Below are 23,752 nucleotides of genomic sequence, written 5' to 3' on the forward strand. Positions count from 1 at the left end.
TCCCGGTGTCTTACCGGCCCTTAGAAAGAGCAGGATGACCTTTAATCAGGGATCAGGAGGACCGAGCTGCAGCTGGAGGCCACCGCATGGGGGGGGGGGGGGGGGGTTCTGGTCCTCGGGGTCGCTCCCCCCAGCCGGCCCGAGGCTGGATGAAGCGCTCAGCGCAGGCATGAGGTGAACATTTATGGCAAAGTGAGGTCTTCATCCAGGCAGGTTGAATTCTGACCCGATCGCAGTCCCCACTCTCACGCCGGCGACTTCGAGTTCCTCGCAACAAAAGTGAGGAACGTTCTGGCGGCGCTAAAGTTCCGGCCTCCCAACGCCGGGGGTCGGAGCGTCTGGCCGAGGATCAGCTTCACAGTGTGCTCGCTTCTCTATCTCAGGACCTTCGCCAACGCAACCGACCAGGATATGTTTTTATCTGTTTAACTGACCGAAAGTTGGCCGAGAAGGTCATGACTTCCTCCGCGTGTATTTATTTATTTATTGGTTTATATGTACAAATCAGTTGTTTAGATTGAGAGCCCCCTCCCAGTGATGAAACATTATAGTTCTTTTAAGCAGCTGGTGAACAGAGAGCACTTAGCAAGACTTTCATTGACATGAGAGAATGTGTGTTTTGGGGCCCCTTTAAATGACAGATATTCTCAAACAACACATCAATACAGCTTTCAAAGTACTTTAGAAAGCTTTGACAGAAACCTCAATGGTTTTTTTTTAATTCTTACATTATCAGCCATTTATAAATATCGGCATATCTGAAACATTTCTAAACATTAACAAACCACATTTGCAAAACTCCAAATATTCAATATATAATTATCTAAATAAAGTATGATGGATAAAGTTGAACCTGACCTGTGGCGTCCTTCACATTCCGCTGTTTTGATCCAGACCAGAGTCTCTTCAGGGTGAAAAAAAAAAACCTTTTCTGCCTTTTCTGGAGAATATGAGCTCTGAACCGGAGCTAACAAGCTAGGCTAATGCTAGGTCTCGGTTTGTTTACAACTGATGTGACGTAGGGACGTGACGTCGGGCGCAATGCATTCTGGGTATATACACAAACAACACCAACCGATTCGAATAGAAATAAGCAGATGTAGAAATAAAAAATTGTAAAATATCTGGCGGTCAGAAGTGGATAGTGAGTAAGAAGTAGAGAGGAAGACTCTCGTTGATGTTTGGTCTGAAGACTTTATATCGCAGTTGTTTGTGGCGACCCATTAGCCACGAGCTAACTATAGCCTAGCCACCAGGGCTTCTCCTTCTTCTTCTTCTGTTTTATGGCGTTTGGCAAACAACGAATTGGTGCATTACCGCCACCTACTGGTATGGAGTGCGGCTCAAAATGACCGTTATCCCTCCCTCTCCAAATAAATAAATAAATAAAAATTACATCCTCCCCACTAAACTTGCTCTCACCAAAGTACTGTATTAGAAACCACGAGGAAAATGCGGCGGGGTATATTTCTTCACTTCCTGTCTGGTCCTGTGTTTGTTTGGGGCGACATAGCGGCCCCGAACCAGCAGTTGTTTGATCCGGTCCCTAAAGGGAACAAGAAACAACCGGGACTAAATGAAAAGGGGGTGAAAATGAACAGTTCCTCCCTGCCGAGTGAACGAGTCCCAGATGGTCCGAACGTGAAAAGGCCTCTCGTTGAATCTGGATCTGGAGGTCTGGTTTTGTCCCCCCCCCCCCCCCCAAACAACAAACATTCAATTTAAAAAATAAAATAAAAACACAAGACACAACCTTTCACTTTGTCTTTTCTGAGCCACACGAGTTCAAACTGGCACACAAACACACATAAACACTAGCAGGCGACACGGAAGACATGCTTCGACACACTCCTGGATCCTGAGGATTAACCCCTTCACCCCCCCCCCCCCCTCCCCCAATCCCCTCTCGGCCTCATTATCATTCTTGATCACCCCCCCCCTCGTCACTTACTCCACCCTCCCACATGCACCACCAGCAAGGCTTGCCTCCTTTTCTTTCGGCCACTCTCGGGGAGAGGAGGAGGAGGAGGAGGGTGAAGAGGGAGGAGGAGGGGGGCTTTCAGCAGGGACAATCTGCCGGGGGAGGGGGTAGGGGTGGGGGGGGGGGGCAAAGAATGAGCGGGCACTCAATTAAGGGCTGCCCATTGAGCGGGCGGAGTGAGGCTGAATGCGGGGGCCCCTCCAAAGGAATGGAGTCCCATGAATAGATTGTGGGCCTTCATGAAATATTAAAGAGCCGACGGATTTCCCACAATATTTGTACACCTCCCTTTGTGGACATTTCTCCCTCCATTGAGCCCGAAACTGTTAACACATCCGCCCGTGCCGAGCTCCACACCCCCCCCCCCCCCACTCCCTCCCTCCCTCCCTCCCTCCCCCTCCTCCCTCTCCCTCCACCACCCGCCTCGCCCTCTACTGGCTGCCAGGTGACCCCACCCACCCAAAAAAAAAAAAAAAGAAAGGATGTAATCGATTGATAGCAGTTGGAAGCAGCGAGTCAAATTAAAAACCTCGTTGGAAACGATGGGTGGAGCCCGATGTAGTTTCCATGCCGGGCCACTAGTGGGCGCTGTGGGTGGGTTTTTGTGACGAAACCGCACAGGAAGCAGAGAACGTCGTGTCATGAACGCGGCGTTCTGTATGACAGGAGGACGCGGACGTTCCACTGGACGGACGACCAAGTCGGTTTGACGTTACACTTTGGTGACTGTCAAAATAAAAGCACCAAAGTCCAAAGAGGGGAAGGACGGGGAGCCGTGACATGACGGAGGAAACGCTCTTATTGTCGTCTGCTCTTGTTGTGGTTGTGACATCGAGACATGAGTTATTTGTGTGTGTGTGTGTGTCTCTCTCTCTCCCTCTCTCTCTCTCTCTCCTCTCTCTCTCTCCCTCTCTCTCTCTCTCTCTCCTTCCCTCTCCCTCTCCCCCTCCCTCCCTCTCTGTCTCTCTCCCCTCCATCTCTCTCTCCCTCCTTCCCTCCCTCTCTCTCTCTCTCTCTGTCCCTCTCTCTCTCTCTCTCCCTCTCTCTCTCGGTCTCCCTCTCCCTCCCTCCCTCCCTCTCTCTCTCTCCCCCTCCCTCCATCTCTCTCTCTCTCCCTCCCTCCCGCTCTCTCTCTCCCTCCCTCCCGCTCTCTCTCTCTCTCTCTCCCTCCCCTCCGCTCTCGCTTTCTCTCCCTCTCTCCCGCTCTCTCTCTCTCTCCCTCTCTCCCGCTCTCTCTCTCTCTCCCCTCTCTCCCGCTCCCTCTCTCTCTCTCTCTCTCTCTTGACCTCCATATGTCGGGGTCTGGACTCCAGGCTGCAGCACATGGAGGCCAGTTGTTGTTGGAGTCCTGGAGGTTGTTAAGCGAGGGGGGGTGGGGGTGAGGGGTGGGTGTGGGGGGGGTAGTTGTTGGTGTCCCGGTGGGGGGTGTTGGGGGTGGAGGTGATGGGGTGGGGGGTTGGTTAGGCACCCAGCAGGAGAGGTGGAGGCCTTTTCTAAAGAGAGATCAACTGTTCTCACAGCGTCGCTCCTCCTTTACATGGCAGGTCGATACACTGGCTGAAATGTGACTTTCTTGTATGAACCCCCCCTTTAACCCCCCCCCCCCCCCCCCCCTCCCCACACTCATCTCACCAACCTATAGAGTCGAGCCACGGCGCTTTGTTTCTCAGTCATCTCGTCCACATCAAAGTCACTCATGAGAAGATGGTGGAATGGAGGAGAAGAGGCGGCGGACAAGAGAAATCGCTCCACACAATGCTTCTCATTTGAATTAACCCCCCCTTAACCCCCCCTCCCCCCCCCCCAAACCCCCCCACTCCACACCATATACTGCACATCAGCATTCTGCATGGTGCCCCTGATGAAGTGTTGTTTTGTGTGTGTAGTGTCTTCGCATGAATTCCAAACACCCCGGGGACACATTTGACTCTTTTTTTTGTTTTTGCCTCCCGACTTCAAAGTTATCCGCGACGAAACGCTAACGTCAAAGCAGCCCCCGGACGGCGTTAACGTGGCCACACAGAGCGCCGGGCGGCGTTTCCTCAGGGCCGGATCCGACGGGTTCTTCCTCCCACAGTCCGGCCTCGCAGGACGGATCGTCCGTGTTCCGGACACGGGTCTCAGAATGGGGAGATTCTTTTTACAATTTCTAGGTTTTAGAATTTCCCCATTCTGAGACGCGTGTCCGGAACCCCAGCCGGGGTTTTAGAATTTCCCCACTCGGTAAGAAAGAAGCACGAACTCCCTATTTCAGTGCGGAAAATAAAGTCGCACATCCTTTTTTAGTAGCTCTGTGATTTCCATGCTTCATATTTTACCAGATGAAGTCACAAGATGTATTTTTTGTCAAACATTTATTATAAAAAATAAATAGAAAGTCAGTGTCAAACAGGGAAAAACCGCGAAAACTACAGGAGGGAAGATAATAAAAATCAGTTTAAAAAGAAACTGTCCAAAAAGCTGGAAATTGTTGATGTTGCTAAAATTGTTCTAACAGTGGAAGGAGGGAAGAAAGAAAAAAAGAAAACAGGAAGAAAAAGGAAAAATTGAAAAAAGAAAAGGGGAAAAAATGTAAAGGAAAAAAGAAAAATTACATGAAAAAAGCCAAAAAGGGTGAAAAATGGGAAGAAAAAGAAACAAAATGAAAATAAAAGAAAAAAGGAGCTTTTTTCAAAGGAAAAATGAAGAAATAAATTACAAAAGAAAAAACAGGAAAAATTGGAAAAAAAACTAAAAAGAAAAATGAATTTTTTTTAAAGGAAAAACAAAATAGAAAATGGAAAAAATGTAAGTAAATTCTAAAACGGTTTAAGAATTTCCCCACTCGGTAAGAAAGAAACATGAACTCCTTATTTCAGTGCAGAAAATAAAGTCGCACTTCCTGATTTAGTAGTTGTGATTTCCATGCTTCATATTTTACCAGATGAAGTCACAAGATTTTATTTTTTTTCTCAATCGTTTATTATAAAAATAAATAGAAAGTCAGTGTCACAGACCAAACAGAGGAACAACAACAACAACAACAACACCCTTCAAACTCCACATGAACCAAACAGGAAATCAACAGTCGACCTCAGATACACTTTCAGCACAAATGTAGAAACGCATTCTGGAAATTAAGGTCAAAAGTTTTTTAACGTTCAGTGAATTGATTTAGTAAAAAGACTCAATTCAAGTAGAAGAAGTCGACCACAGATTAAAACACAAACTTCCAAATTGTTTTTCTTTCAGCAGCAAAGTTCAAGACTTTCATCGCTTGTGTTTAATATTCATTTCTTCAAACTGTGAAAAAAAAACCAACTCGTGTTTCCAGAGATGTTGGCGATAAAGAGTCCAACGTTCAGACATTCTGGATTTTAGCCACAGAGAAAATTATTTATTAGTTCGGGGGTCTGCAGCTCTTTCATGTGCAAAAATGCAGGTTTTTCCAAAATGGTTTAATCTTCTGAGGAAAAAACAGCTGAAGACGGAGAAACAGGGAAAAACAGGGAAAACTACAAGAGGAAAAAAAAAAAAATCAGTAAAAAAAAAACTGAAAATTGTTAGTGTTGCTAAAATTGTTTTAACAGTGGAAGGAGGGGAAGAAAAGGAAAAATTGAAAAAAGAAAATAGGGAAAAAAATTTAAAGGAAAACATTTTATGAAAAAGATAAAAAGGGAAACAATGTGAAGAAAAAAGGGAAATTTTTTTCAAAGGAAAAATGAAGAAAAAATCATGAAAGAGAAAATGGGAAAAAAGAAAAAAATGGAAATTTTTTAAAAGAAAAACAGGAGAAAATGGGGAAACAAGAGAAAAATAGAAAAAATGTGAGGAAAAAAGGAGAAAGGGGAAAAAAGTACAGAAAAAAATGAACCAAGAAAAGGAAAAAGGAGAAAAAACTACAAATACAGAAAACATTAAATAAAATGAAAAAAGGGGGAAAAGGAAAAGAAACTTGTTAGAAGCTCAAACTGATGTGACGACACGGAAACACTGCGGCTATAAAATAAGGTGAAAAATCTCAAACTGTTTAGTCAAGATGTACAAAACGGATAAAAGTTTTCTAAAATGAGCGACAGAATCCCCCCCCCCCCCCAAAAAAAAAAAATCAAAGATGTACCGTGAATCTAAACCGTCGATGTTAAATGTGACGACTGCATTCTTTTTTGTGTTTCTCCTTCATTTCAGATCATGACGACGTTTCGCAGCTTCAAACTAATTTCATGTGGTGGAAAACCTCAGAAACACTTTGGGAAACCGTTTCTCACACATTTATTCTGCACAATTCAAATCCATGACGACATCAAGCAGTCCAGGTTTGCAAACGGCATTAAAAACGCCACTTTTCATTCATTTAATCGACACTGGAGTTTAATTTCCCCTCATTCCTGCAATAAGAAGCAGGTTCAGAGCTGCAGTGAGCTCGCCAGGCCACCAGGGGGCAGTGGAACCAGGAGCTCAACTCTTCAATACAGTGTTTGTGAACGCAAACAAGCCAAAAGCATCAAACAGCATCCATCCATGTCGCATTAAGCTCCGCCCCCTCAACCCCCCACTAACAGAAAAAGTAAGGATTTCCAGAGAAAGTCCCGCCTTTATGAGTGAATCCTTGAATAATCAGAAGGAAATAATCATTTTTGGACGTAATTAAAACATTCAAAACATTATTATTTTTTTTTTTATAAATAGAATGACTTTTTTTATTTGTGCCTCATAGGGGAAAAAAAAACAACTTTAAATATACATACATCTTTTTTTTTTTCTCCTCCCATTTTCAGCTCAGACATTTTTCTGTTTGTTTTCAAACATCAAATGTTCGTACGTTAAAAAAGAACCGACATCTTGGCGCCGAGATCGACTCGTGTTTCACTTCGTGTCCGTCGGCGTTGAATGGAGGCGACGGCTGAACCTGAAGCGGCGGCGGCGGCCGACCGGAGCGGCGAGTCTTCAGAGCGAGGTAGTCTGCCGGGGGGGGGGGGGGGGCGAGTGATACGGCCGTTTAAAGTCAGTGATTCACAAATATGTAAGCAAAACTGTGCCATCAGATTCTGAATCCAAATTTCTAACTCTTAATTTTTTTACCATCGAAATCAGACTTTGAATTTTAAAAGCTGTCGAATTTCAAGTACGTATCTTTTTTTTTTTTTTGCTACGGATTTTTTTCAACATCTAAAAATATTCAGCGTGTAAAAATTCAATGTGTCTAAAAATTACGCTGCCAAAAAATTCAGCTGTAAAAAAAACCAGCTGTAAAAAAATTCAGCTGTAAAAAAATCCAGCCACAAAAAAAATTCAGCTGTAAAAAAATCCAGCCGCAAAAAATTTCAGCCACAAAAAAAATTCAGCCGCAAAAAAATCCAGCTGTAAAAAAATCTAGCCGCAAAAAAAATCCAGCTGTAAAAAAAACCAGCTGTAAAAAAATTCAGCCGCAAAAAAATTCAGCCACAAAAAAAATTCAGCCGCAAAAAAATCCAGCTGTAAAAAAATCCAGCCACAAAAAAAATTCAGCCGCAAAAAAATCCAGCTGTAAAAAAATCCAGCCGCAAAAAAAATCCAGCTGCAAAAAAAACCAGCTGTAAAAAAATTCAGCTGCAAAAAAAACCAGCTGTAAAAAAATTCAGCTGCAAAAAAAACCATCTGTAAAAAAATTCAGCCGTAAAAAAATCCAGCCACAAAAAAATTCAGCCGCAAAAAAATCCAGCTGCAAAAAAAACCAGCTGTAAAAAAATTCAGCCGCAAAAAAATTCAGCTGCAAAAAAATTAAACCGCATTTTGTGGCTGAATTTTTTTTGCAGCTGAATTTTTAGGCACGTTGAATTTTTACACAATGAATGTTTTTAGATGTTGAAAAAAAATCAGAAGCAAAAAAAATGGAAATTCGACAGCTTTAACAATTCAAAGTCTGATTTCAATGGTAGAGTTAGAAATTTGAATTCAGAATCTGACGGCACAGTTTTACTTCCATACACAAAGTCTTCTGGCACATTTCACGCAGTCACCGGGTGGCGGTGTTACGGATTAACTGGTTCCCCTGTTAACTGGTGACCTGCTTCCTCCAGTGTCGTTTTAACAGCAGATGTTAAAAAAACAAAAAACTTTTAAACGCATTCCCGGAAAAGTTTAGAGTATCGTACAGTTTGTTTGTCTTAGCTTAACATCGGCCGGTGGCAGAAGGCACCAGTCAACAGGGGCGCCAGTTAAACCGAAACACCGGACAGTGAAGCAGGACAATAATTTATATTATTGTGGAAGCTGGACTCACCTGGAACCTGGAACCTGGAACCCCGTGGAGGCTTCATCTCCACTTGTGGTACAGGTAGAAGCCGCTGAAGGCCAGATTGGTGGAGAGACTGAGGAGGAGGAGCCCCGGCCAGAGGAGGCGCCGGAGAACACCTGGAGGAGGAGACACACCATCAAGCTGTCGCTCTGCCGTCGTTCTCATGTCGCTCTCATGTCGCTCTCCTGTCATGTCGCTCTCCTGTCATGTCGCTCTCCTGTCGCTGTCATGTCGCTGTCATGTCGCTGTCATGTCGCTCTCCTGTCGCTGTCATGTCGCTCTCCTGTCGTTCTCCTGTCGCTGTCATGTCGCTGTCATGTCGCTGTCATGTCGCTGTCATGTCGCTCTCCTGTCGCTGTCATGTCGCTGTCATGTCGCTCTCCTGTCGCTCTCCTGTCGCTGTCATGTCGCTCTCCTGTCGCTCTCCTGTCGCTCTCCTGTCGCTCTCCTGTCGCTCTCCTGTCGCTCTCCTGTCGCTCTCCTGTCGCTGTCATGTCGCTCTCCTGTCGCTCTCCTGTCGCTCTCCTGTCGCTCTCCTGTCGCTCTCCTGTCGCTCTCCTGTCGCTCTCCTGTCGCTCTCCTGTCGCTCTCCTGTCGCTCTCCTGTCGCTCTCCTGTCGCTCTCCTGTCGCTCTCCTGTCGCTCTCCTGTCGCTCTCCTGTCGCTCTCCTGTCGCTCTCCTGTCGCTCTCATGTCGCTCTCCTGTCGCTCTCCTGTCGCTCTCCTGTCGCTCTCCTGTCGCTCTCCTGTCGCTCTCCTGTCGCTCTCCTGTCGCTCTCATGTCGCTCTCCTGTCGCTCTCCTGTCGCTCTCCTGTCGCTCTCCTGTCGCTCTCCTGTCGCTCTCATGTCGCTCTCCTGTCGCTCTCCTGTCGCTCTCCTGTCGCTCTCTTGTCGTTCTCATATCGTTCTCATGTCGCTCTGCTGCTGTTCTGCTCTCGTGAAAATCATGAAGTTTCCCCCCAAAAATCACTGGATTCCTTCAAGATTTTACTCTTTTTTTTTTTTTTTAAAGAATCAGAATCGTCTGTTAGAAACAATCGAACTGTGAATGTCGTCTACATGAATAAGACGTTTAAACGAGAAAAATGAAATGCATAAAAACTGTGTGACGCAGTGGAAACACATAAAAAGGAGAATAAAATTGGTTAAAAAAAACTCCACAAAACTATCAAATGTCACTTTAAACTCAACTGAAGTTTCTCATTTAAAACGTTAAAGTTAATCTTGTCAGAGTTAAAGTGAGGTGCTGGTGTTTGTGGCCACAGCGCCCCCTGCTGGGCCAGAGAGAAGCAACACCTGGATTCCCTCAGTTAAACAGTCATGTGACCTGCATCGCATTAGATTACTCACCGATACAGAGTACTTTGGCCAATACACACATTTATTTATTGATTTTTTCCCCCTCCAGATATAGTTTGAACCTCCATTGTGACGTACCGACACTCAAAATTCGTTCTTTTATGCCACAGAGAGTCAGAAAACTTTTCAATAAAACCATCAGACTCTTCACAAAGTGCAAAGTATCGGTATAAAGTATCGTGCCTGGTATCGGCGCATCCCCAGTAATTTACTTTCATCTTATTATAAGTGATAATTCTGCATTTCGTAACAACTTTTATTTACAAAACGTGGGTTTTCCACTTTTTTAAGAAAAAGTAATAATTTGATACATCAAGTAAAAAATGTTGCCGTTCATCCGTAAAGTTCAAATTTTAATAACGAGGAAAAATTCAGATTCAGTGTGACGAGAATTCTTTGTTGATTATAACGCGGCAGCAAAGCGAAAGAGTAGTAAAGTTTATCTACTCTACATTTTCAACTTATAAGTGATAATGTTGCATTTCGTAACAACTTTTATTTACAAAACGTGGGTTTTCCACTTTTTTCTTTTTAAGAAAATGTAATAATTTGATGCATCAAGTAAAAATTTTTGCCATTCATCCGCAAAGTGTTAAAGAGGAAAAAAATTCAGATATATTCAGATTATAACGCGGCAGCAAAGCGAAATAGTAGTTAAGTTCATCTACTCTACATTTTCAACTCATTATAAGTGATAATGCTGCACTTCGTAACAACTTTTATTTACAAAACGTGGGTTTTCCACTTTTTTCTTTAAGAAAATGTAATAATTTGATGCATCAAGTAAAAATTGTGCCGTTCATCCGTAAAGTTCAGTGTTTAAGAGGAAAAAAATTCAGATATATTCAGATTATAACGCGGCAGCAAAGCGAAAACCGGAATCGAATCTTTTAAAATCATTTTGAGAAAATTCAAACTAGTTGATAAAAACAGTGACCTAAAAAAATCTGCTTTATGCAAAAAAAACCCTCAAGTTTCCTCCCCTCTGGAGTTAATAAATATCCGTCCGGTCGTGTTTCGCCCCCCCCGGCGTCGCCACACTCACCGCCTCTGGACGGAGCGGCGCCGTCCAGCCCGGGCGTCGTCGTGCCGACCAGACCGGCCGAGGAGCCGGAGGAGTTGGTCTGCCTCTCCGTCTCGCCCAACAGGCTGCCGTCGCCCAAATAACTCAGACCTGCAAAGCAAAGAGGCAAAAATTATTTTTTTAATTTAACCCTCGTGTGGCATTGGGGGACAAAACGTCCACTAGGTGTCATTTTTCCTCTTAATTTGACTATAACTTTCACTATATTGGCTCAAATGGCATGATTTTTGCTGAGGAAGCTCACTTTTACATGCAATTTAAAAATTTTCACTCAGTCAATAATACACTGTCGGCAAAAAAACTTCCTTATGTGTTGCGTTGGTGGCTGTTTTCATCCAATCACTTTGACCCCTGTAAAAATATATCAGATAAATATTTCTTCAAAATTTTTTGCAAAAAAATATTTGGTAGTTTTGATCAGATCTGAAGTTGATTAACAGATTTATGCCAAAATTTTTTGAAGAAATATTTATGATATAATTTTACAGGGTCAAAGTTAGTGGATGAAAACAGCCACGAACGCCAAATAAGGACATTTTTTTGAAAATCTGATTTTGCACAAAAACTAAATATGTTTCAAAGTCAATTACATTACTAATCTTTGATATAGCCAAGACTGCAATAACATGTAAAAGAATTCCGACGTCCGATCACATTTTATATAAAAAATAGATAATTCTGCGTGTATTTTTTCCCATATCAGTGCCTTTCTTTTCTAAATTGGCATTTAAAGGGTTAATTTTTAATATTTTTAAAAAGAAATTTGGTAGTTTTGATTAGGACTGAGGTTGATTAGCAGATTTATGCAAAAAAATTTGCTAAAAATGTTTTGCCGATATATTTTTACGGCAGTCAAAGTTAGCGGATGAAAACAGCCACGAACGCCACATAAGGGAGTTTTTTTTGAAAAGTTGATGCTGCACGAAAACTAAATATGCTTCAAAGTCAGTTACATTACTAATATTTGACATTTCCAAGACCGTGATAACAAATAATAGTACATTTCTTGTCTCTGATCATTTATTATATTGAAAAGAGGTAATTTTGTGTTTTTTCCCTCCCAAAATCAGCGACTTCAGCTTCTAAATGGGCATTTAAAAGGTTAATTAAAAATATTTAAAAAAAAATACTTGGTAGTTTTGATCAGGACTGAGGTTGATTAACAGATTTATGCAAAAAAATATTCTTCTGATATAATTTTACGGCCGTCAAATTTAGTGGATGAAAACAGCCACGAACGCCACCAAAGGGAGTTTTTTTTGAAAAGTTGATGCTGCACGAAAACTAAATATGCTTCAAAGTCAGTTACATTACTAATATTTGACATTTCCAAGACCGTGATAACAAATAATAATACATTTCTTGTCTCTGATCATTTATTATATTGAAAAGAGGTAATTTTGTGTTTTTTCCCTCCCAAAATCAGCGACTTCATCATCTAAATGGGCATTTAAAAGGTTAATTAAAAATATTTAAAAAAAAATATTTGGTAGTTTTGATCAGGACTGAGGTTGATTAACAGATTTATGCAAAAAAATATTCTTCTGATATAATTTTACGGCCGTCAAATTTAGTGGATGAAAACAGCCACGAACGCCACCAAAGGGAGTTTTTTTGAAAAGTTGATGCTGCACGAAAACTAAATGTGCTTCAAAGTCAGTTGCATTACTAATCTTTGACATATCCAAGACCGTGATAACAAATAATAATACATTTCTTGTCTCTGATCATTTATTATATTGAAAAGAGGTAATTTTGTGTTTTTTCCCTCCCAAAATCAGCGACTTCATCTTCTAAATGGGCATTTAAAAGGTTAATTAAAAATATTTAAAAAAAAATATTTGGTAGTTTTGATCAGGACTGAGGTTGATTAACAGATCCATGCAAAAAAAAGTTGAAAAAAATATTCTTCTGATAGAATTTTACGGCACATAAGGGTTAATTAAACCATGAAGCCAGAAGGAGTTTGTGTCTCTGCAGCTTCACTCCTAAAAGGCGCTACGTCACCATCTAGTGGCGGCGGGGAGAATTGCACTTGCCATCATGGTAGTGGAACGCAGCGGTGTCGGGCGACACGCCGCCGCCGCCGTACACGGAGGAGGACGGCTCGGCGTGGAAGTGCGAGGGCGACAGCGGCCTGGAGGCGCCGGGCGGGATGGACTCCATGGAGAAGAGCCTCGGCTTCCGTCCGCCGAGGTGGAAGCGAGCCGGGCAGATGAGGGGGCGGCGCCGGTCGGAGCCCGAGCTGGACGCCACCGAGCCCGTCACCAGGGAGGGCGGCGAGGCGCCCCGGGGCGAGGACGGCCGGCTGCCGGACTGCAGCGACAGGTAGTCTGCGACTTGAAAGGAAGGAGGGGGGGAGGGAGGGGGGGGGGGGGAGGAAAGGCGGGTGAGCTGGCGGCGATCGTTCGGGGTCGACGCCGGAGAATCGCGGAGCGTCGGTACCTGAAGATCCAGAGTCTTTGTAGAGCGACGCCGGGCGAGTTCCGCTGAACAAATAACCAGAACCTGAAAGAAGAAAAAAAAAAGAATTCGTCAGTTCAGTGACTCGGGAGGAAGCCAGAGTTCTCCCGGTGTTTCGGATCAAGTGGCTCCCCAGCTAACTGGTGACCGTTTCACACTTGCTTTGTGTCCAGACGTTTCCTCCCCCGTTTGAGAAATATCAAGCCGGAATCATTAATTCAGGCGAGACGAAGCCGAAACCTTCAGGATTAAGAACAAACAATTATATTTCCTTCTGGAATTAAAGTTTAAATCATTTTAACCACAGATCGTCTCCTAAAGCGCCGTTACGTCTCCCAGTGCTGCTTCGATAAAAGGTTCCTATGATTTATTTTCTCTAAATGACTCGTTCACGCGACGTTTCAATTTTAAAAAGCAGTGTTTTCTTTTCAGAAATGTTTTTTTTTTATGTGTTTCAGTTCAGCTAAATTTAAAATCGTCCTCCAGTGTTCAGCACAGAACAACCTAAACATGCTTTAATGTGGCTACGCCCCCTTGTGGACGACCCCGGTACTCCAAATACCCCACATTTCCATTAAAGTTAAAAGTATCTTAGTTTGTCTTGTTTTAACATCCGCCGGTGGCAGAAGTCACCAGTTAACAGGGGCACCAGAACAACCGAAACACCGGACAGTGATGCTCGACTCCCAACGATCCACATTATGTAATATTATCAACGTATATATAAATATATATACTATTCAGCGTATTATTTGAGCCGACGTCCACGGCTCGTCTCGCGCCGCATCACATCGCCCTGGCGATGACTCCGCCCACGCCGTTTGCGTTTACCTGTCCTGGAGAGCGCCGGCGTCCTGCCGAGGCTGAGGACGCTGCTGAAGCGGCGGGACAGGACGGACGGCGAGGCCTTGTGCTCCCGCTGGCTCTGCTGCTGCTGCAGGAGGAGGCGGGCCAGGTTGGGCGGCGGCGTGGGGACGAAGGCGGCGGCGGAGGAGGAGGAGGAGGAGGCGGAGCCGTCGGCCAGGGATCTGCAACACAAAGGCAATGCCTGGAACCCACGAGAACCTCCTGTTGTCCATGTGGTGCAGTGTACACGCACACACGCACGCTACACACACATGCACGCACGCACACACACATGCACGCACACACACACGCACACACAAACACGCACACACACACACACACAAACACACGCACACACATACACACGCGCGCACATACACACGTGCACATAAACACACGCACGCATGCACAAACACGCACACACACACACACACAAACACTCACGCACACACAAACACACGCACGCATGCACAAACACGCACACACACGCACGCGCACACATGCACGCACACACACACACACGCGCACATAAACACACGCACGCATGCACAAACACGCACACACACACACAAACACTCACGCGCACACAAACACACGCGTGCATACACACGCACACACACACACACACAGGCGCACGCACACGCACGCATACACACGTGCACATAAACACACGCACGCATGCACAAACACACACACAAACACGCATGAGCACACAAACGCACGCACATACACACGCGTGCATACACACGCACACACACAAACACGCACAGAAACACACACACACATGCGCACACACACTTCCTGTTTATTGAGCGTTAACGTCACTCTGACGATCTGCAGGAAAGTTGGACAGAAACACTCAAAAGGACACAAACAACAAGAAAGAAAGAAAGAAAGAAAGAAAAGAAAAAAAAAACAGCTTTTCCTTTCAGGGGCTGTTTATTGTATTTCATGTTACAGCGAGAGGCGGCGAGTCGGAGACACAAACACACCGGCGAGGAAATTCCACTCCAGACGTCACACGACAACGTTTAACGTGGAAAACGCCGAGCCGCTGCTGCGTTTCGACTTTAAATAATTAACGAGACGAGACGTTTTGTTTCAACCTCGTCTCCGTTTGCAAAGTCTACTTTCTTGAGCTTTATTGTGAAAAGCGGCGGAGGATTACATCTGATCCCTCCATCTTGCCGAAACGGCGGCTCGTTACTGCCACGCTGTGGCGGCGGCTGGAACAGACGGTTTGAAAATATAAATATAAAAAAAAAAAATTTTTTAATAAAAATTGTAAATGGACTGCTTAGGGTTAAATTAAAAAAAAAGTTATCAGCTTATCAATGACTAAATTAGCTGACGATTACTTTGTTATCCGTTTCCATGGAATCGCTGGAAAATGCGACGCCTCCGTCGCCGTGGAAACGAAACATTCCTGAAACGCCGCTGAGCGCACACGCACGCCACGGCGCAAAATTTTTGTAATTTTTAAAAAAAATTTAAAAAACAAAAAGCGGCGTTCTCACTGGAAACGTTGTCGTGTCGGCGGCGCTTCGCTCCGTTTCACACGACGGCGGCGTCAAACGCAAACACAAACAATCAACAAACACCACGGTTACATCGCCGTGGTTACAAAACAGCCGGATTTATCTTCAGGCCGCAAACAGTGGAACAGCTTATCAGGTAGGAACAGCAGGACTTGAATATATAGATATATATATAGAGAGAGAGAGAAATATATATAAATATGCAAATATGAGAGGAAACATGCAGACCATAAAACTTTCCTCGGCTGAATTCACACAGATAAAAGTTGTAAATTCATTTATTTTAATGAATTAATGCATCGAGTTTTCTGTTTTCACCATTTATATTCTTTTATTCCTACAAAATGAGACGTTACCAGTTTAGAGTTCTTCCTTCAGGGAGGATTCAGCTTTAAGAGGAAGTTTTATGGTATTTTAGCTCAAAAAAAAAAAAAAAAAAATCACAGGTGAGGATATAATACTTCAAAAACTGAAGAAATACTGTGATTAAAATCTCGTTACTTTCAAAATGTGCTCAAGATCTATAAATGTAAAAACGGCATCCTAAAATACGAGTTAGGTTAAAAAGCAATAATAAAAAAAGTCAGTTTTTCATGGTTTAAAATCACTAAAAATCACTTCAGTAGCATAAAAAGCTTATTTTTCCTTCGTGAACCAGAAACTTGCTTTTCCCTCCAAAGTTTTAAAATTCACAGCATTTAAATTTCAGCACGACACACGATATTAACCCCCGCCCCCAGGTAGTCTCTAGGCCCCGTCCACACAACGTTTTATTGTGAAAAACTGAAAACCTCGTAGCGTTACACTTAAAAAAAAAAAAAAAAACAGCTCCCAAAGTTTAACTATTTGAAAATAAATTGGAAACAAACAAAACTCTTTGGAAACGTTGCCGTACTCCCCGTCTCCGTGGCAACGGCCGGAGTAAATGGTCCTTCTGCACATGCTCAGTCAATGGACGTCGTTTTCAAAACGCAAAACCTCTCCCGACGCGTCTCCGCCTGAAGATCTGCCTTTAAAGTCAATTAATGACTTTCCAGTAAAAAAAAAAACGATCCGGTGAAACGACTCAACGTGACGTCGTTCAGTTTCCAGTCAAGTCATTTAAAAAAAATATTTAATCACGCAAGCTCAACGCTGAGTCGGCGCGTCAATCCAGCCCGGATCACGACAACGCCGGAGAGTTCCAGGGACAGACTTCTCCGGTTAGAAAGCCACTTGCAAGTGCAGTTATTAGAAATGCCGACTCGGCATTCCTGTTCTGTAGTTCGACAAAATAAAGAAACGACTGCAGAGGAACAAGACGTAGAAAACCCGTCAACACGGGAAAAGGCCACCGAAGCCGATCCTCTAATGAGCTCCAACGTTTATGAAGAGTTCACGGGTTCGTGACTCGTCGTCAATCTCAGCTTCGGTTTGATTCATTAGCGCAGTTTGAAAAAACACGAATTCGCAAAGAAATAGAAGAGAGGAATTCCAACGTTAATCGTTTGGGTTCGAAATGAATTAAAGTCACAATCAAACATGATCATTTTCCACCAAGAAAGATTCTGTACGATTTAGTGGAGCTAAAAAAAAACAAAAAAAACCCCAATTTTTAAAAATGCTACGCAGAATTTATGCTCGTTCGAAGACGATATAGGCGAAAAGCACCAAACTAAACCGTTCATCAGTTCAAGGCCTCGTTCAACACGACGACGCCTTCAAGAGAGAACGCCAGTACCGTTTTTGGGCGCCTGGCGCCACGACGACGAGGCCCGGCGGTTACTGAAAACGCAACTTTTCGAAACCGCTCAAAACTACGTCTCCATGGAAACGGATTCAAACAACTTCATAAAGGTTCCGTCGCCGTGGAAACGGGTTAAAACGCAATTCTCTGAAACCGCTCTGTCACCACACGATGAAAACGCTCCGTGTCCATGGAAACGGGTTAAAACGCAACTTTTCAAAAACGCTCCGTCTCCATGGAAAGGGGTTAAAACGCAACTTTTCAAAAACGCTCCCTCGCCATGGAAACGGGTTAAAACGCAACTTTTTAAAGAAACGCTCCCTCTCCATGGAAACGGGTTAAAACGCAACTTTTCAAAAACGCTCCCTCTCCATGGAAACGGGTTAAAACGCAACTTTTAAAAAACGCTCCGTCTCCATGGAAACGGGTTAAAACGCAACTTTTCAAAAACACCTCGTCTCCATGGAAACGGGTTAAAACGCAACTTTTTAAAGAAACACTCCCTCTCCATGGAAACAGGTTAAAACGCAACTTTTCAAAAACACTCCGTCTCCATGGAAACGGGTCAGGACACGACACTGTGAAAACGTCCCGCCTCCATGGAAACAACAACAACAACACCAACTGCAGAGTTTTCAGCATTACTGCCGTTTCCATGGAAACGAACGCCGCGAAGCAAAAAAAAAAAACCTGATGCGTTTTCACTTGAGACGTTGCGTAACCGGGGCTTTAAGCGCGAGCTGGATAATCGCTTCCCCTCCGATCATGTGACCAGGAGTTTCTGAAGCTCCAGTAAAAAAAACAAAAAAACAAACAAACAAACAAAGAGAGTGGAGATGAAAGCGGTGGTCTGGCCGAAGCGGTGCGGCGGCGACGAGGGCGGCGCCGTGACCGCCGCTCCTCTCGGGACGCGGCGCGAAACGTTAGCGCTCAGACTCTGACCTTTGACATCCGACTCTCCGCTGACCGGTGGGCCGGCGGGTGGCGGCGGCGGCGGCGCAGCCGACCGCGCAGCAGAGGCACACGGCGACCATCTTGGCCGTGTCCAGCCCGGCGCCGCCGGCCAGGTGGAGGCAGAGGACGAGGAACCAGAGGACGGAGGAGACGGCGTCGATGCGCCGCAGCCTGGAAGAGAAGGCGGCGGGGTGAGACGGGTGGATGGACGGACGGACGGACGGTTGGACGCGGCGGACGTGTTACCTGGCGGGTCCGGCCAGGAAGATGGCGGTCAGACAGGTCAGCAGGCCGACGGAGACGGCGGCTAGCTGGTGGTCGCGGCCGTGGCGCCACGCCAGCCTGCCGTAGTCAATGGCGGCGTCGGGGAGCAGCTGCAGCAGGTCCCGCCACACGGGGGGCAGGAAGCCGCCGCCGCCGCCGTCACTGCCGCCCGCCGTCGATTCGTTGTGGGGCTTCGGGGGGACGACGCCCCCGCTCAGCGTCTGGGAGCCGCCGGGCGCCGCCGCCGTCGCCGCCGGCGGGAAGTCGAGGCACGACGTGGCGGCGAGGAAGGCGCCGATGAGGAAGGCGAGGAGCCGCAGCAGGACGACGCTCAGCGGGGGGGACGCCGGGTGGGGGGTCTGCAGACGACACCGGGAACCGTCACCACAGACACTCACCACAAGTTTACAACAAACGACACGTTTCGCTTCGGGGATAAACGACGTCGGACGTTTCCGCGTGAAGGAACGTCGTTTAAAAAAAAAATATATATATATATATATATACTGATAGATCTGGGTTGTTTTACGCCTCAGTTACACATTTCAAGTGAAAACACGTCGTTTTCGAAAAGATTTTGCGTTCATACGCGGCAATGCTGGTGCCCGTTTCCATGGAAATGACGGTAGTTACCATGTCGGGCCACTAGGTGGTGCTGAATGTCTTTATAATGAAACGTGCAGAACAGAACAGAAAAATGTTTTAAACATTAACAGGCATTTGTACGGACAGTCGCTTTATTTCAGCTGCTCTGAGCTTCGTTATTCTGCAACGGCAAGGAAGGAAGGAAGGAAGGAAAGAAGGAAGCAAGGAAGAAAGAAGGAAGGAAAGAAGGAAGGAGAGAAAGAATAAGGAAAGAAGGAAGGAAAGAAGGAAAGAAGGAAGGAAAGAAGGAAGCAAGGAAGAAAGAAGGAAGGAAAGAAGGAAGGAGAGAAAGAATAAGGAAAGAAGGAAAGAAGGAAGGAAGGAAGGAAGGAATAAGGAAAGAAGGAATAAGGAAAGAAGAAAGAAGGAAAGAAGGAAGGAAGGAAGGAAGCAAGGAAGAAAGAAGGAAGGAAAGAAGGAAGGAGAGAAAGAATAAGGAAAGAAGGAAAGAAGGAAGGAAAGAAGGAAGGAAGGAAAGAAGGAAGGAAAGAAGGAAGGAAAGAAGGAAGCAAGGAAGAAAGAAGGAAGGAAAGAAGGAAGGAGAGAAAGAATAAGGAAAGAAGGAAAGAAGGAAGGAAAGAAGGAAAGAAGGAAAGAAGGAAGGAAGGAAGGAAAGAAGGAAGGAAGGAAGGAAAGAAGGAAGGAAGGAAGGAAGGAAAGAAGGAAGGAAAGAAGGAAAGAAGGAAGGAAAGAAGGAAGGAAGGAAGGAAGGAAGGAAGGAAAGAAAGAAGGAAGGAAGGAAGGAAGGAAGGAAGGAAGCCCCACGTTAGAGGACAAACACCAGGGCTGGGTGATTTGGTCTAAAAAAAAAATATATATATATATATATATAAATATATATATATATATATATGAATATTTAAAGAAACATTTGAGTTTCAAATCAATTTTCAATTATTTCTTCTCAATGCAATTAAAAATGACAGATATATTGTCAAAAGCGGAACTTCATTGCCGCAATTGTCCGACAATTTGCAAAATAAAAACCATTTTTAGCTCCAAATACGACAAATTGACGATTTTACCCCGACCGAACAGACTCGCAGACGAATCCTGACGAGAAGCTAAAAAAAAAAAAAAAAAAACGCGCTGCACGTTGCTCTGCACCGACCTTGGCGGCGGCGCTGGAGTCGCGGGAGCGTCTGAGCTGGTGGTCCAGCAGGACGGTGCGCAGCTGGCGGTTCTGGTACTTGATGTAATACTCCACCGCCGTCTGACACGGCCGGCACAGCTTGTAGGTCTGCTCCAGGTGGTGCCGGTACACCTCGATCTCCTCGTCGTAGTTCTCCTGCAACACAAACGAACAAACGTTCAGCGCCACGGCGACGACAGGCGGCGGCGGTGCGGCGAGACCCGGGACCCGGACTCACGTCGTCCCGGGGGGCGTACGACGCCAGCTGCTTGATCTTCAGCGACTGGTTGCTGTTGCACTTCTTGCAGAGCAGCATCTGACAGTTGACGTACTGGAGGACCTTCGGCGTCGGGGGCGACGGGACGTGAGCCGACACGCCGTGGTTCAGGTCCTCCAGGTACTGGGCCGGGATGGGCTTGTTGTAGTCCCCGTTCTGGAAAGGAACGAGGGGGGGGTCAGGTCTTTGTTTGTATTTAAAGTCCTCGTGAAATGAAGATTCCACCTCCAAAACACTCAAAACATTTTTATGCTAACTGGCTGAAGGGTAAAATGTTAAAACACGACAATCTGTGAGAAAATAGCTGATAAACGGCGCTATTTCCTCTGCTGGGCGGAGCTTCTGACAGTAATAGTGACATCACGAGTTGTGCACACGCCCAAGTTGTGTTTACATTATGGAGGATCAGAGTTTTGACCACGAAGAGGCTGAATTTAACCAGATTTCATCATCGTGGTCATTTCAAACCCAGTGATTGATGAAGAAGACACAGAAGGTGGTTCTGCCATCGGTGACCCCGTCTGGAACATGTTTGAGGAAGCAGAAGACGCTTCGTCCTCCATTCGTCCTCGTCTCCTCGCCTCAGCAGCCGCCACTTTTCACCTTTGAGGCTCCTGACTTTTGGCAGAACGACCGGCTTCCTGGATCCAACAGAGAGCTTTTCTGACTGCGGAATCACCGAAGATGAGTCCAGGTATTACTTGATCGTCTACTAGCCGCCCGAGCTAACGGCTAGCCGCTCCCGCCGCCCGAGCTCCTTTTCTCCTCTCTGGTCTCTTCCAGACTCAATCTTTCATCAAGGCTCATAAAACGCCGACTATAACTTCAAAACACTGTAAAAACTTGGATATTTACGAGGGAAACAAGCCGATATAAACACAACAGATGGAGATCTGCACAACTCGTGACGTCACGCCCACGAAGAAGAAGGATTCCCCTGACTTCCTCGGCTGGAGATTCAAAATTCAAATAACTTTGTTATGCGACAACAGTGGTGGGGCAGAGTCGGAGGAACCTTAGAAGTAGAACCCCAACTATCGTTTTTTTTTTTATCAAAGTAGTGTTTTACATTTCACTGGGACTTTAAAAGTGCAATACTCATTTTAAAACATCTCGTCTCCGATGGACACAAAAGGTAAACATGCATAGAATGAGACTTCCTAGAAGCGAAGGACAAAATTAAAGCACGATGCATCTTTTGTGGTGGAAAAACTGTGAAAAAAAATGTAATTCCAGACTTCACGACCCTCCGTCAGTCGTTGACGCTCCACCAAGTTGGGAGTCGCTGGATTGAAATAAAAACAAAGGAAAAACTTTCAGCAAAACAAAAAACTGGAGCGTTTCAGTGCTTTATCTGCTTCCTGATCTCGTCGCGGCCGAGGCTCCGAACTAAACCCCGTCACCGGAAACATGCAGGACCTGAGATGAACGATCTGTTGAAACGGGAGGAGGAGGAAAAACAAAAAACAAAAACAAGGAGTCCACAACTCGCCTCCTGGAAGCCGTTGTACTGGTCGCAGTTGGGGCAGTCCCAGCAGTTCCTGTTCCCGTAGGGAACCACCGTGTTCTCGTCACAGAACCAGCAGTTCACGCTGGCGTGGGTCGGCTTTTTCCTGCGGGGAGAACGAGACGCGTTTTAAAGACATTTCGTCTCCACTGATCCGCTTAAAAGACTCGATCTTGATGTAATTACTTGCGTGCAGCACAAGTGATTAGATCAACATTGAGACTTTTAAGCAGTTTTCAGAAGAAAACAGACTTTTTTTGGGGGAGTTTCCACTGATTTAACCTACAGTGTAAGGAAGCCTCGTATCCAGATTCGTTGTATTGGTGTGTGAACAGACAATATTGAGTTTTCAACCATGTAAACAAGCAATAAATGACAAGAAGCCTTTGGTTAAGCTATAATATGGCACAAAATGAGTTGAAAATTTGAGTCACAGATGATATTTTGAGATGATTACAAGCCATACTTGGGAAGAAATTGATCTGATAAAATTACAGAAAATGAGTGTGATTAAAAATCACAGCTGTTTGCAGGTGTCCATTAGCATCTGAGCTACATTTACGCGCTGCAATAACATTAAAACAGCCTGAGCAACGCCGAAGAAACCCGATTTAAAGAACCTTGGTATCAAACTGGACAATTAAAGATCCACCGAGACTTTAAAGTCGCAGCTTTTGTTGGGAGCATCGCATGCTAACCGCTAACATGTGCTAACAGCGGGCTAACGCTAGCAAGCTAAACCCTCACCTGGAGGCGAGCTTATAAATCACCGCCCCGCCGGCCACGAACGCCGTGGCTCCGACTCCGCTGTACATGAGGCGGGGATATTCGAGCAGCAGCTGGTTAAAAGTCTCCATTGTCTCAGAGATTTCTGTTTTATTCCCACAGACCGTCAGAATCTCCCGAGTCGCGGCTGTGGCGCGGCGTGCAGCTGTCTGCCAGGCCACGCCCATCAAATAAACGGAAGTACGTCACCACCCGGCCCGGCCGCGTCCCAATATGCTTTCTCCTTTTTTTTCCTCCTTTCTTTTTCCTCACCTTTACATGTTAAAAGACTGATTTATTTCACAATTATTCACATAATATCACCTTATATTATTAAAATGATCATTCTTGACATTTTTGTCGTATTTTCTCAGCTTATAGTCCCGTAAACTCTTTTCATATGACAGTATTGGGATGCGGCCCCTCCCGTCCCCTCGCCTTTTTTTCCCGGGAAAAGTTTAGTTTTGACGTTTATTCAATTCAAAAGTCATGATAAACGTTATACTTTTAAATAAATATATGGCTATAATCATAGTTTATTGAACGACACAATTAAAAGATAAAATTGTAGATTGTATGTAATGGATATTGGTGTTTGAGGCTCCATAAAACATCCCACTTTGGTATAAGCCATCAGAATGTGCAAAATTGATTCTTTAGAGTATTAATTCAACAGTAGTAAACAATTAGATGACTGTGTTTTAGAAGTATTTTTATCTAACATATCTATACCAATTCAATCCATATTAGTGATAGCGATGATGAGAACAATAAGAACAAGGTCAGTTGCAAAAATAACACTTTATTTCAACAAACATGATGTATTTTACATCACGTAAACGTTCAGATAAAAAAAAAACTTCTTTCAGTGCTTTCATTTAACTGGAACAGAGCAGCTATAAAGTGGACGAAACCATAAAAAAATAAATAACACACGTAGAGGCAAAAAAAACAA

The 23,752-nt window shown here is 44.8% G+C and overlaps 1 protein-coding gene across 1 annotated transcript; it reads right to left on the minus strand.

The window, feature by feature from the left end:
- Positions 1-6,599: 6,599 nt before the first annotated feature.
- On the minus strand, positions 6,600-22,889 carry tmem201 (transmembrane protein 201; the record flags this gene model as incomplete). Its single annotated transcript, XM_080496984.1, has 12 exons — positions 6,600-6,922; positions 8,223-8,353; positions 10,642-10,770; positions 12,720-13,019; positions 13,126-13,188; positions 13,975-14,171; positions 18,196-18,378; positions 18,454-18,830; positions 20,228-20,404; positions 20,487-20,681; positions 22,018-22,138; positions 22,780-22,889. The coding sequence occupies 11 exons, from the start codon at positions 22,887-22,889 to the stop codon at positions 8,256-8,258; spliced, it is 1,950 nt and encodes a 649-aa protein (XP_080353110.1). The 3' UTR covers positions 6,600-6,922; positions 8,223-8,255.
- Positions 22,890-23,752: the final 863 nt, after the last annotated feature.

This window comes from Blennius ocellaris, assembly GCF_963422515.1.
Source record: "Blennius ocellaris genome assembly, chromosome: 5".
Lineage (NCBI taxonomy): Eukaryota > Metazoa > Chordata > Actinopteri > Blenniiformes > Blenniidae > Blennius > Blennius ocellaris.